Genomic DNA, 13,828 nt, shown 5'->3' with positions numbered 1-13,828 from the left:
TGCTAGCTAAACCCGGACAATGCATCTCTGCCTGTAGTCCAAGTGACCATCTTCTCAGGTTGCTACAGTATTAAACAGCAACAAGGACTGCAGCTAATCTCCAACAACCAAGCGTATGTTGTTTAGGAAAATGGTTTCCGATCGGGACTCGTTATCGGCGGATTCGAAGTCTTATATGACTCGGATAGAATTGGGGGCCAAAAAAACTTGGTGGTGACATTCCTAACAGCGCCATGGCACGCCTCAGCTCCACTCATTTTTGGATAAGCTGGGAGTTTGGCCAAGACCACAAATGGCGACAGCCGGAGCTGCCATATTGAGCTTCAGATCCGCTCTTCAGGAAACCTATGGGTGACGCCGCTAACAGTTCGTCCATCTTTGTATACAGTCAGCGGTTAGAATCAGATCCAGTGACGATAAGGCGTCCATGTGAAAAACTCTCCACTTACACCCGCACAACAGGACTGACTTTTGATCTAAAAGAGATCTCGTCTGGGTTTCTTGAGCTTGCTAACACTCTCGGGGGCTCAGATAAGCTTACCTCACTTTACACACAGTCCACACTCACAGTTGGAGATGTACATTTAAACAGCCCTTCTCTCTCTCTCTCGCTGCACAACACTTTCAAACCCACCAGATTCCTCCGGCCTCGGCTTTTTTTTCTACTCCACATTCCTCCAACAGCTGAACAGTCTCCGCTCGAACCTAATCACGTCGGGCTATTTTTGCTTCTGCTCCTTGTATCATCGACAGCAACCGATGCGCTGAAACACTCCTCTGTGCTGTTAATTTGCTTCACGCCGGCGGCGCGACGACCGAGACCGGAGAAGAAAAAGTGACACGTGATTTGATTTTGCATTTTGTAAAAATTAATGATTTCAAGTCATAAAGGTTCCTAACAAAGTGGCTGAAAGTAATAACAACATTCGCCATCTCGTCCCCCAGCTCTTGTATTTGAATCGAGGCGATGAAACGAGATGAAAGTGTGCCTCCAGCGAGCCGAGCCCCCCTCTCCTCCGCCCCGTTCACTTCGACTCTGTTATCCTTCCCATGACACACAATGCTCGCGCAAATTGGCAAAGCCTGCAAAAGGAGGCTTTTTCTTCTCCTCCAAGTGGAACTAATAACCTCACACAGTAAAATTCCCCAGCTGGTACCTTAAGGACCAACACCAATAATTACATAAATGCCGGGATGTTAGCATATGCCTGCCAGTCATTTTCCAGGTATCACTTTGTGCTGGTATCACATTCCTCGAGCACTCCAGGATACAGTTTAGCTGCTGGGTTGAGGTAATGATGTGTCTTTTTTCCCCCTCCCAGGCTCTTGTTTCTTTTCTTAGCGTTTCTTTTGCAGTGATGGGATCATCCGCAGAGGAATACTGTATGTGTTACAGCTATTATCAAGGTGCTGCCACTTTGAAAGTTTTCGGTTCTCGGGACCGGTTGCTTCAAACGTTATCTCTCCGGGTGTTTAATTATGTTCTTGCTGACTTTGAAATGTGATCATTGTGTGATAATAATTCCGTTTAACATTTAGCATTTAGCATGTGGGTATTGTGACGCTAAACTGATCAATGTTTTGATGTCATCAGTGAATCAGATGATGACATTTAAACTTGCGAAGACACAGGAGGACGTATAGTTCCTCTTCGCTTCGTGCTGTCGTATTTTAGTGCCCCGTCATGCATTGTTTCGATTTTCCAGCTTCAATTTAGTGATTCTGTCTCAACTCTCTCATCAGTGTTGTGTCCAAACGCAACTGTTTTCAGCACAAAAAAAAAAGAGATAGATAACACCAGCATACAGCTAATGAACATAGCGAACAGCTCAGGGTCACATGTTCCCTTCATGAGTTGGTGGAGACCAAAACGGAGCTAAAATGAGGAAAAATGTTGGGCGTAAATTTGCCAGGAGGCCAAAAACACACAAAGTTGAGAGTTGAGAGTAGTTGAACCAGTATTGATTTGTTTAAATTGGTAATTAGGAAGCCGAATATGAAGCATTCCTTCAAAAAAAGTCATAATAATAAAAGTAATAATGGGGCCACATGTATTGTCATGTTTCATTTCTTATTGGATGTATTGTGCAGGTTAGTTTGCTGATCTTAAATAAGAAAAAACCTTCCTTGCTGGGTTATTTCATCTCAAACCATCAGCGGCCTTCTGCTTGATGGCCTCTGATTTGATTTTTTTGCACTAAACTCTAGAAAATTTTAAAATGGTGTCTCTTGTATGTGTTTTTATTTTAATTATTTCGAGATGCAACTGAATGCGCTTAAGAGTCTCACTACTCGATTTATGCATTGTTTTAGTCATGTATGCTCACGAATGCTTCACTTTTTTGTTCATATTTCTACTAATCCACAACCAGAGATCATTTGATCTACTTGTCCAGTATTGCAGATTCTGAATCTAAGACATGACGAGAAAAAAATGTGAAAATTTCAGGCTTTTATCTTTAATAGTTGCTAAGAAATTGTTGTTGTGGACCAGAAATTGCTCTAAAAAGTTGCTGATTTGAGATATAAAGACCCTGCTAGAGGATATTTGGTGGTATTACTGTCAGACAGTGTCCATTTAGTGTGCACGCATTAAAAAAATCCAGTATTTGTACACAGCCAGTAGTGCAGATGAAGGATTCTTCCTCCAGAACTGCAGCTCCAGAACTTCCACAGATTTTAGAGGTCAGAAAAACTAAACCTCTGATATGTTTAGCAGCAACGATTTCCTCCTTACTTCTTATCTTATCAAGTTTTTAATAATAATAATTAAACAAAAACCCGTTTGTGCAATCGACACGTTCTGCACAGTCATTCCTGTTTTTCATGCTTCAGAACGGGCCTCCGGAGGTCGACGTCTGTGTTACCTCGTGTGACATAAATCTCTGCGTTTTTCCTGCTATCCGGCGAGTATTTCACCTCTGCAGGCGTTTCTAAAACTGCGTGAGGTGTAATTCACACTGGCAGCATCCGTCTTTTCCGTGTTAAGCGCTGGAAATCGTCTGCGATTCCTTCTGAAAGGCGTCTGGAGTCTCGGACGCTTGTGTCTGATGTTTGCCAGAGACATCATGTCGGGTCACATCCAGAGAAGAAACACACACTTTTGACGCGTTTGATATTAATCATAGGTGATTAATCACCTCCCACAGTGTTCGCCTGCCTTTGATGTGCGGCTTCCCCTGCAGGCCCACACAGACATTATCTGAAATCACCTTGAAAGTTGTAAACCTGTCAGCTGAATTTTTGAAGTCTCTGCCTCAACCTGCCTCAGTTAAACTTGGCGTTTTTTTTCTTTTAACTCTTTTTTTTCCTTTAAGCTTAGCAATCTTTCTCCATTCATTTTTTTTTTATCATGATACAATCAAGTTTTCATGGTTTATCTTGTTTTAAGACATTCCCAGACATAATGAAGACTCTGACACGTGTTTTGTGTGTTTGCCGCAGAGACCTGTCCAACAACAGCATCGGCTGTCTGAACGTTGACATCTTCAAGGGCCTCGCCAGTCTGATCCGGCTGTGAGTAATTTGTGCTGATATGACTGTAATACAAGCGTCACTTTGTAACAGACGGAAATAAAATAAAGGATTTCTTCTCTCTTTTTTTTTTTTTTTGTTACAGAAACCTTTCAGGGAACATGTTCTCTTCCTTGGCTCAGGGGACTTTCGACAACTTGGTGTCTCTGAAGGCTTTGTAAGTTTGAGAAACTAAAATCAAGTCTTTATCTATTAATGCAATCAAAACAGTGTTTAAAACTTAAAATGTGGCAGAAAGAAAGTAGAGTTTTCCATCAGGAATGTGGCTGTTTGTCACTAAAACCGCCTGATGTGCACGTTTCTGTCTTCTCCAGGGAGTTTCAGACGCCTTACCTGCTGTGTGACTGCAACCTTCTGTGGCTGCTGCGTTGGATCAAAGACAGGAACATCGCCGTGAAGAACACCAAGTGCTCCTACCCCCAGTCCCTCCAGGGTCAGCTCATCCCCTTCATCAGGCCGGAGCTGCTCACCTGCGGTAGGGACACAAACACCTTCCGGCAGATAGATACGACGCAGCAGAGACCTTAAAATAGCAGCTAAACACTCAGAGTTATTCATCAGTTCAGTGACGCTATCTGATCTGCCGGTTGTCCACTCTCAGACATCTCGAAATGCTGAAATAAGTCATTGTGAGTAGTGGCAGGGATCGTGCCGTCAGAATGGTGCGCTGTCTCTTTAATTTCTCTGTTTTGGTATCAGTGCGGCTGGTATTTGGGGAACAGGGGCTTGTGCAATGACACGGGAGATAAGACAAGGGCTGCCCAGGCCAGTGCGGCCTTTGTTTGTACTTGCTCATGTCTTATCAGTTTGGCACTCATCTCAGTGAGGGATTATGAAATACATGGCATAGATTTAGCCTGAGCCAGCCGCCTGACGTGAATGACAAATGGCACTAAAGCAACCGGAAATCCAGACGCTGTTTTAGCTTCTTTGTGTGGCAGAGTTTGTGACAGCTACTTTTTTTTTTGGGTGAAAAATGACCACCTGCCTGGATCCCTGGTTTTCCTCAGATGCTCCACTTGAGCTGCCCTCCTTCCAGCTGACTCCGTCCCAGCGTCAGGTTGTCTTCCAGGGGGACAGCCTGCCATTCCAGTGTCAGGCTTCCCTCGTGGCCGAGGATATGCAGGTGCTGTGGTACCAGAACGGACGCATGGTCAAGCCAGATGCCACCCAGGGCATCTTCATCGAAAAGCGCGTCGTGCAGAACTGCTCCCTGATCGCGAGGTATCATCGCAAACGTTCGCTTTACATGTTTGCAAGTTTAAGAGGAAAGCACGGTAGATAAATGTTCTCCTCCGTGTGCTCCATCAGCGCGTTGACCATCTCGAACATCCAGCCTGGTTTCACGGGGAACTGGGAGTGTCGGGTGAGGACGAGCAGGGGCAACACCACCAGGACGGTCCACATCGTGGTGTTGCAAAGCTCCGCCAAGTACTGCGCCCCTGAACGTGTCTCCAACAACAAGGGAGAGTTCAGGTAGCTATAAAACCCGACACAAAACCAGAATTAAATGCAACTCTGTCACTTGAAATGAAACAAAAAATAACTTGTATTTTCAAAAGGTTCTGACCATTTAATTTCAGAGCGGTTCTGGTTTGATATCTGTCTGCTTAATGTATGTAATTTGCCAAATTGCAGGTTAATGCTCAAAATAAGAATCACAATTGAAAGATGTGTCATAAAATGTTTTATTGCTGTGCTGGTGCAGCGGCGTTGTTGTGCAAGCAGCACCCCCTTGTGGGTGAATATGAGAATTGCACAGCAGCGTCCCACTCCATGATTAAATTCCTCTGTTGCTTCTAATATCTAAAAATAAAAATAACTTTATTTATATAGCACCTTTTTAAAAACAGAGTTTCCAAGGAAGGATACTCAGGAAGAACATTGAAAAGAAGGCTGGTCAGTCCAAACAGAAGGAGGAAAAAAAATGGAGAAATAAAATTAAATAGAGTCAAAGATTTTCAAAATAAATTAACACAACATCACCAGATAGAAAAATAAAAGATCGCATCAAAGTAAGGGAAAGAACAAGTGGAATAAAAATAAAATAGATGGTTAAACCTTATACACAAGGCTGAAAAAAAATAATAGTAGAAATAGTAAATTGAAAAAATAAATATGTAAATAAATAAAGTCTGAAAGAAAAGAAAATTAACAATAAAATAAAAAAAATGTTTAAAATAATCAATTATACAATAAAAATAATATTAACTATAAAATAATAATAATACAGATGATAATAGATATATAACAATACTAAAAAAAACATTAAAAATAAAATGGAAATAGACGACATCACATAAAAGCAGAACTTTTTTTTTTTAAGTGCCATAAGAAATACAAAAAAATAGCTGATTTAAGAGAAGATACTGATTCAGCAAGCCTTATCTCCCCAGACAGGTCGATCCGAAGCTGAGTGGCTCTGATCGAAAACCCTCGGTCACCCTTAGATTTTCAGTCTCGACTCTGGATGTCAAACACATTATGTCTCAAAGTTTGGAGGAAGTAAAGACGACTTGTTTGAATCCCTCCAGGTGGCCACGCACCCTTGCAGGAATCAGAGCCTACCTCCCCTGCAACAGATTGCCATCCAGCGCAGGAGCATATTCAGGCAGCTCCGGCGAAGAGCAGCGGGCGTGGCGCTACTGCAATCGTGAGGGCCTTTGGGCGGAGGACGACTACACCCGCTGCGAGTTTCAGAAAGATGTCACGAGATTTCTCCACGTCATCAACCAGGTTTGTATCTAGTTGGTCGGGCAGCAACCTTTTCTTACCGTTTTCCACCAGAAATACATTCACTCGTCATATCCTCAAATCATATCTGACCATTCAAACCCAATTTTTTTCTCCTAGATTCCTTTAAACGAGACCAACGTGGTGACTCGAGCTCGACGCCTGTTCTTCTACACGATCGACGCCGCCAACTTCTCGGACAAGATGGACATCATCTTTGTGGCCGAGATGATCGAGAAGTTCGGCAAGTTCGTGGAGAGGTTCAAAGAAGTGAGTGCTCCATTTGTTTACCAACCAGGAGCAAGGACGAATGGATTAATTCCCAGCAGCTGTTTGTTGTCGTGTAGTTTAATTAGAAAGAATGTCTTGTCACGACTCAGCGGCAGGCCGACAAAAAAAAAAAAGGAAAAGTTCAGGCGCTGCTGCCGCGTCGCGAGAGCTGCAGGCGAGTAACACCAGTGTTTAAAAGCATATTAAAGTTTAGTAGTGCAACGCGTTCTCGAAATGTGGTTCCAATAGTCTCTCAGCCACTTCAAGAGCCGTGTCGAGCACCTCCCCGAAGCATGTGTTTAGTGCTGTTTGATACAAACAAGTTGCTGGCTGAGCACGTTTCTTATGTTTCCACTCAAGTAATTTAAAGTTGAGCTGCTGCTGAAGTGATGAATAAAAAGTCTTCCTGCATTTTTTTCATCTTATCTTCCCAGCTAGGGGAGGTGATGGTTAGCATGGCCAGTAACTTGATGCTGGCCGACGAGAGGGTCCTGGGGATGGCTCAGCGTGAGGCGATGGCCTGCTCCCGCATCATCGCCTGCCTCCAGAGGATCGCCGTCCACCGTCTGGCCACGGCGCAGGCCTTCTCCCTGGTGAGCCACATCGACGGCACTGTCTCACATTGCACTACAAGTTTAGTTGAACAGAGCGTTAGATCTCAGTTCTTTCTTGCCGTCGCCCTCCCAGACGTCCCCCAACATTGCACTGGAGGCCCACACTGTCAGGGCCAGCGACTGGAACGGCATGACCTGCATGCTGTACCTGAGGGCCAGCCCCGAGCGCACGCCCGGCCAGGACCGCCAGTTCACATTCAAATGCAACACCACCAGCTCCTTCTCCAGCATCCTTCACAAGGTCGGCTCCTGCCAGGAAACGCTTTCAATTTGCTCTGTTTCATTAGCTTTCATTATGATGATTGCAGCTTTTAAACAAACCGTGGGTCACTTCATCATTCTAAGCACTTTAAGACGTTGCTTTGTGTTTTGTCCTCACAGAGCACCATCGTGGAGGCTTCCCTGCAACTTCCTCAGTCTCTCTTGAGCGAGGCGGCGCTCCCCGGGCAGGCCGACGTCGACACGGTCTACAAGCTCCACCTACTGGGCTTCCGCAACGGCAAGTTTTTTCCCTCCACCGGCAACTCGTCTCAACTGGCCGATGGAGGGAAGCGGAGGAGTGTGGCCACCCCCGTCATCATGGCTAAGATAGGTGAGCTGTAATTTGTTATACTCATAAATCATGTTGTTTGTAAATGAGTGAAGACAGATGTGAGAGGAGCAGCCAGAATCAGTTAGGACACACAAAGCTGATTTGTTGTTTCCTTCCTTCAGATGGCATGTCTCTGCGGGCCTTGAGGAACCCCGTGAACATCACCCTGCGGCGCTTCGCCCGCGGTTCAGACGCCGTGTCGGCCTGCTGGAACTTCAGCGTGGCCGGAGGTCAGGGAGGGTGGCAGAGCGACGGCTGCCGCATCCTGGACCATCATGACAACTTCACCACCATATCCTGCAACTCTCTGGGCAACTACGGCCTGCTTATGGTAGGTCGGTCACACAGTGGCCTTGTGGGATGTTCTTCCACTGAACCACATCACTTAACCTGAATTTTTAAGATTTTTCGAAATGTAAAGCCCTTTTTTTTTTAAGAGTCATGCACAGATGTTGACACCATGTAGCTGATTGGCCCTCTAGTGGCCATCTGGTAGTATTGCCACATCAACTGAAGGCCCATGAGAGAACCACAACCTGGAAAATGTACTGCAGGAGATGCATGTAGCACTTTGCGTTGCAGTTCTTGGGTTGATTGAACATCTTCATCTCTCTTGCAGGACCTCAGCAGTGTGGAGTTCTTCTCTCCGAGCATCCAGCCCCTGCACCCGGTCATCTACGCCACAACTATCATCCTCCTCCTGTGCCTGCTCACCATTATTATCAGTTACATCTACCATCACAGGTAAGAGAATAGCCTTAAAATGATGTGTTTTTCACCTGTTAAATCAGAAATGATAATCAGTTTTTAAAAAATAATGCTACCAATAATCATAAAAATCTCAAATGTCTGATGCGATAACCCCAAGCTAGTCACTTATGTTTACTTCCATGCCAGTTTATTTGTGCTTTTATGCACCAATCACGGGTTAGTTTCTGCCTAGTAGACCACAATCTCCCCTTTTTTATGTTTGTTTTGTGATTAATATTGTGATTTTCGCAGATTTAATTACTATTTTTACAATTATTACAACAAATAATCTCCCATTTTTTTGTCTGAAAGCAAACTGGGAGAAAGTATGAACAAAGTGGTGTTAGAAAGTATAAGAATATTGGAATTCTAAGTCTAATTAATGAGGTGACTGCTTACCAATATATGAAGGGTTGTTTAAGAAGATGTTGGCGTTGCAAATGTGAAATGTGATTTCTTGATCTACAGTTAGGCTTTTGTATTCAAGTGATAGTATTGTCATCGTAGAAGTTTTCTGATGTTCAAAAATGTTGTCGGTGTTTCACAAACATTTAGTCCACTTTCAGCTTCAGTGTGAAATGCCTCCACAGCAGCCTTTTGTTTCCGCTTTAATTCCGTGATCTGCCGTCCGTCTGACAACAGGTCTGTCCGTGTGAGCCGGAAGTTTTGGCACATGTTGGTCAACCTGTGCTTCCACATCTCCCTCACCTGCGGGGTTTTCGTGGGCGGCATCAATCAGACGCGACATTCGAGCGTCTGCCAGGCGGTGAGTATACGTCGCCCGCACACTTTAAAACCGCCCCCTGCTGTGTACTCTCTCCCACCAACATCTCTCCAAACTTTCTTCCGATGTTTTCTGTGAAGGGAAAAAAAAAAAAGTTGCCTTTGGCTAAGTTCACTGCTCTCCTAAAACTGGGGGGAAACAGTAAAATATACATAGAAAGATGCAGTAGATTGTTTCCATGGCTGGAGGCGATCCTGCACCTCTCCTCCTGGTGTGCTGCACTGAGACATAACTTATTCAGTTTTCATTGCACCATATGTGGCAAGTATCTGGATGAAAAGTTTTGGCAGAAAAGTTATTGTTTATTTATTAAGTCCCCTCTGGTTTGACATTCACTTTATTAGGTACATCGGTGAAGTCTTAACTCAACAGCTATGCGATAAATTCTACGTTTGTTTCGTTGCTTCCAAAAAGGTGATAATTCAACTTTATGTTTATTATTTAGCTGACAACATTACATTTAGTCTCCCTCATATTTCGTCCGTCCCATTAACATACACAGGAACACTTTTTAGTGCATCTCGTAAGCTAATTTTACAGTTTAGCCTGAATTGCTGAGTTCATAAGGCTAATTGAAATACCCTGCGTGTCCGGCATTCAGTCAGTTTTATTTTTATTTTTTATCGGTGCAACAGTATAACCAACAGGAGCGTGTTATTGTACCGACACATGCAGCCGTTTGTCGCTTTACTGAAGCCGTATAACGTCATATAATCTTCCAGGTGGGCATTTTACTCCACTATTCGACCCTGGCGACGGCTCTGTGGGTCGGCGTGACCGCACGCAACATCTACAAACAGGTGACGCGCAAGGCCAAGCGCTACGAAGAGCTGGACGAGCCGCCGCCACCGCCGCGGCCCATGCTCAGGTTCGATTCCACCTTTCTTGTTTTGGTCGGAGGTAGCATCTCTGAACGGCTGCTGTCGTTGCTGCATCATGTACAATCAGTAAACAAGCAGATTTTAGCTTGTATTGTACCATCTGTTTCTTGTACACTTATATCAGCTTCTCTCAAACTAACTACAACTGAGTTTTTAACTGTCAAAGCAAATAGTTTGATGTTTTTGTTGAGTCTTAGTCAGAAAACGTGGGTGCATTTGACCACATATGATGCATCTAGTGCTAAACAAGCTGTTCTGTGTTGTGAAATGAAGTATTTTTGCATAACATCTCGATATGCATAGACGTTTCTCATGTCATGTTTGTTAGTAAAGCTGCCACATGGTGTCAGTGTAGAGGCCTGCAGCATCATTGGACCTCTGTGTCCACTTCATACCCACTTGTCATGCAAAAAAGCAACGAGACAAAACTGCTGTTTATCTTTTTTTTTCTCCCCAAAAGGTTCTATTTAATCGGCGGAGGGATACCCATCATCGTCTGTGGTATCACTGCAGCAGCTAACATCAAAAACTACGGCAACCAGACCAATGCACCATAGTAAGTATGCCCTTTATAGGCAGCAATTAAAGTTACTATTCCTCGCTTTATATCCATACAGATAGTGTCCCTTTTTATGTGGACAGCAGCGTTTAATAAGGAAGAAGATCTTTTACATTGCGTCCTCAGGAGGAACTGGCTTAGTTATTGACCGGCGAGACTGCGCTGCTTTAGTAAATAATGGATATTTTTACGACGGTAGGAAAAGTTTATTCCCTAAAGTTCTGATTATGGAGGCCTATTAATGATATGTGCATCCAAGCAACAAGCAAGTGCTGCCAGTTTACAGCGAGCTCCCCCCCACCCCACCCCACCGTCCTCTCTCTACAGTGGCAGCTGTTTAGATTGTGCAGCGCGGCTGACTAATTGAGAAATCTGGACCCGTATCTGTCTTTGGAGTCTTTGGAGTTTAATTAATTTCTTGCAAGCAAGACAAATTCCGCCTGTGTTATTAAATGTAATGGGACAGTAGCTGTAAAAATGAGACGCGGAAGTTTTTTCCGTAAGTAATTTCAAGTTTGTGGAGTAAATAACGATCGTGACGGAGCGAGATGGGGGAGATGAGGTATTGTTTTAATGAGCACGGTGGATGGTTTCGGTCCAAGGAGGTGCTGCACGAGATAGATAGATAGATAGATAGATAGATAGATAGATAGATAGATAGATAGATAGATAGATAGATAGATAGATAACCGGCCATAAGGTGCCTAAAAATGCTGGTATTTGCAGAAATGTGCAAAAATCGTATAGAATTATGAGGTGCAAATTGGTGGTATTTACAATAAAACTGAATGTTATGAGACTAAAGGATGCAAAAAATGATAGAGCACACAAAAACCAGAGTTGATGATAATAATGAGTATAGCTACATGGGTCCTGGTGGGTAACTGGTGTATTGCATGGTTGATCTGACCCAATGAAAGGCAGCAGCCCTTCACCTGGACTTAGATGACCCCAAGAATCTTGAAAGCCACATCCAGTGTCTTACTTCATATCAAAAATCTAACTAGTCTTGTGTGTCTCTTCACCTTCCAGTTGCTGGATGGCGTGGGAGCCGAGTATCGGCGCCTTTTATGGCCCGGTGGGATTCATCATCTTCGTGGACTGCATGTACTTCCTCAGCATCCTGCTCCAGCTGCGCCGACACCCCGAGCGCCGCTACGAGCTCAAGGAGTCGGCGGAGGAGCAGCAACATCTGGCCAACAGCGAGGCCAGGCCGGACCCTCCCGGCGGCCTCTGCCACCCCCTCGCCCTGCAGCTCCAGCCCCACGAGGCATCCTCCTCCATCGTCTCCGCCCCCCACGCTGTGCCCCTGTCCGCCCTGGAGAACGAGCACACCTTCGCCGCCCAGCTGATGGGAGCCGCGGGGGCGTTGGGCCTGTACGCGGCCTTGTGGGTGTTTGGCGCCATGGCCGTGTCGCAGGAACACCCTTTTGACTTGGCGTTCACCTGCCTGTTTGGGGTGACGGCGCTGGCGCTCGGGGCGTTCATGGTGGCACATCACTGCGTCAACAGACAAGACATGAGGCGCTACTGGTCGCAGGCTTGTTGCTCCGGCAGACGAGCGTACTCCGCGCAGGAGGACGTCCTCCTGCCTCAGCCAGGCGTGGCGATGACATCCACAGCCGGATCTGATAGCAAGGCGGATGGGGAGTCGGCAAAGTGCGGCCACAGCAGCGCCGACTCTTCCTACACCAACAAAAGTGCCCCGAGCGTGCGTAACTCCACGCACGGCAGCAAGCTGACCAACCTGCACGCCGAGGCAGCTCAGTGTAAGTCCGCCTCAGCGCCGGTGACGGCCAACGGAACGGCCATATTGGACAACAGCCTGACCGAGCACTCGCTAGACAATGAAATTAAAATGCACGTGGCGCCCGTCGAGGTGCAGTTCCGCCCCGTGAGCAACATCAGTAACCCTGCAGCCGCCCCAAACGGACACGCCAGCAGGCATCACAAAAACAGAGCGCGGGCACACCGAGCGAGTCGGCTGACCGTGTTGCGGGAATACGCCTACGACGTGCCGACCAGCGTGGACGGCAGCGTGCAGAGCGCCCCCCACAGGCGACACCACCATTACGACATGGCGGCTCGCAATAGCCGACGTGCGGCCTACATGGCCTACAGAGAGCGGCATCAGAGCCAGATGCAGCAGGACAGCAGCGACAGCGCCAGCCTGCCCCGGCGCTCCCGATACTCGGACAAAGGAGGCGGCGGCGGCTCGCTGGGGAACGGGACGGTGGTGACTGTAGAGACCGAGCCCATTGCTACCGCCGCAGGGTCGAGCTCAAGTAAAGACTCTGGTCCCGTGAAGCAGCCCGGCAGCACAGAACTAGAAAGCCAGCCGAAGTCATACGGGCTGAACCTCGTCACCCAGAATGGTAGCACGCTTAAAGAAAACGGCCAAGCAGTGCCTTTACTCAGCACAGACAGTACAGCCAGCATAAAGACCGGCTTGTGGAAACATGAAACTACTGTGTAGCAACAGTTTCCAGCCCCGTAATATTATTCTCACACCTTTAAACTGTGAAATGTCTTTTTTTTTTTGATTGTACATTTTTTTTTGCCCAAAACAGCCTTTAAAAAAAAAAAATATTGAAAAACTGGCCTCATTACTGCCACTGAACTGTCTTTGTAGATATGTTTTTGTAAATGTTCTATTTTTATAACTGTTAATCCAATGCCTTTATTCCATTTGAGAGCTGTGTACATGAAACTGCATGGTCTGAGCTGTGCCTACCTTTAATCTGGAGCTTTTTTTTTTTTCGCCCCATTTTCTAGTTTGTCCCAGCAGTAATAAAAGAAAAGTTTGATTTACCTAATTGAAAGTTTTTATTCTCGCAGTGACACGCGCCGTCTCGTGTTTCGGGTCCATGCAGCCGCCGCAAAGGTGAGTCGGGGACTGTTTTGTTTCCAAGAATTACTCTTCGTGACAATATATGACAAGCTGGTAATTGGGTTTTCCGCTGACCTTCAGGTGGCCTCGGGTTCCTTTCTCCACAGTGGTGCAGCACTTTAATTGCGACTGGCAGTGGCTTTTGGCTCTGTAGGTGTTTTCTGGCTGCCTGCTGGCAGATTTGATGAGTGCGCCGTACATTCTGGGCTCCCGCTGACTTG

At 45.8% G+C, this 13,828-nt stretch overlaps 1 protein-coding gene across 1 annotated transcript in view; it reads left to right on the top strand.

The window, feature by feature from the left end:
* The window catches only part of adgra3 (adhesion G protein-coupled receptor A3), a 30,427-nt gene extending 16,894 nt beyond the window's left edge, over positions 1-13,533 (top strand). Inside the window, exons 4-19 of the mRNA XM_008289864.1 lie at positions 3,445-3,516; positions 3,620-3,691; positions 3,849-4,009; positions 4,545-4,758; positions 4,846-5,010; positions 6,069-6,270; positions 6,388-6,537; positions 6,972-7,130; positions 7,225-7,392; positions 7,533-7,743; positions 7,866-8,074; positions 8,363-8,487; positions 9,136-9,259; positions 10,000-10,145; positions 10,619-10,714; positions 11,750-13,533. Coding sequence (XP_008288086.1) covers positions 3,445-3,516; positions 3,620-3,691; positions 3,849-4,009; positions 4,545-4,758; positions 4,846-5,010; positions 6,069-6,270; positions 6,388-6,537; positions 6,972-7,130; positions 7,225-7,392; positions 7,533-7,743; positions 7,866-8,074; positions 8,363-8,487; positions 9,136-9,259; positions 10,000-10,145; positions 10,619-10,714; positions 11,750-13,193 — 3,718 coding nt within the window. The 3' untranslated portion in view covers positions 13,194-13,533. The remainder of the gene's footprint in view (positions 1-3,444; positions 3,517-3,619; positions 3,692-3,848; positions 4,010-4,544; positions 4,759-4,845; positions 5,011-6,068; positions 6,271-6,387; positions 6,538-6,971; positions 7,131-7,224; positions 7,393-7,532; positions 7,744-7,865; positions 8,075-8,362; positions 8,488-9,135; positions 9,260-9,999; positions 10,146-10,618; positions 10,715-11,749) is intronic.
* The last annotated feature ends 295 nt before the right edge of the window (positions 13,534-13,828 follow it).

The sequence above is a fragment of the Stegastes partitus genome, unplaced genomic scaffold (assembly GCF_000690725.1).
Source record: "Stegastes partitus isolate 25-593 unplaced genomic scaffold, Stegastes_partitus-1.0.2 Scaffold641, whole genome shotgun sequence".
In the NCBI taxonomy this organism is placed as follows: Eukaryota; Metazoa; Chordata; class Actinopteri; family Pomacentridae; genus Stegastes; species Stegastes partitus.
The sequence above is the reverse complement of the archived record's forward strand: the minus strand, read 5'-3'. Positions and strand labels throughout refer to the sequence as shown.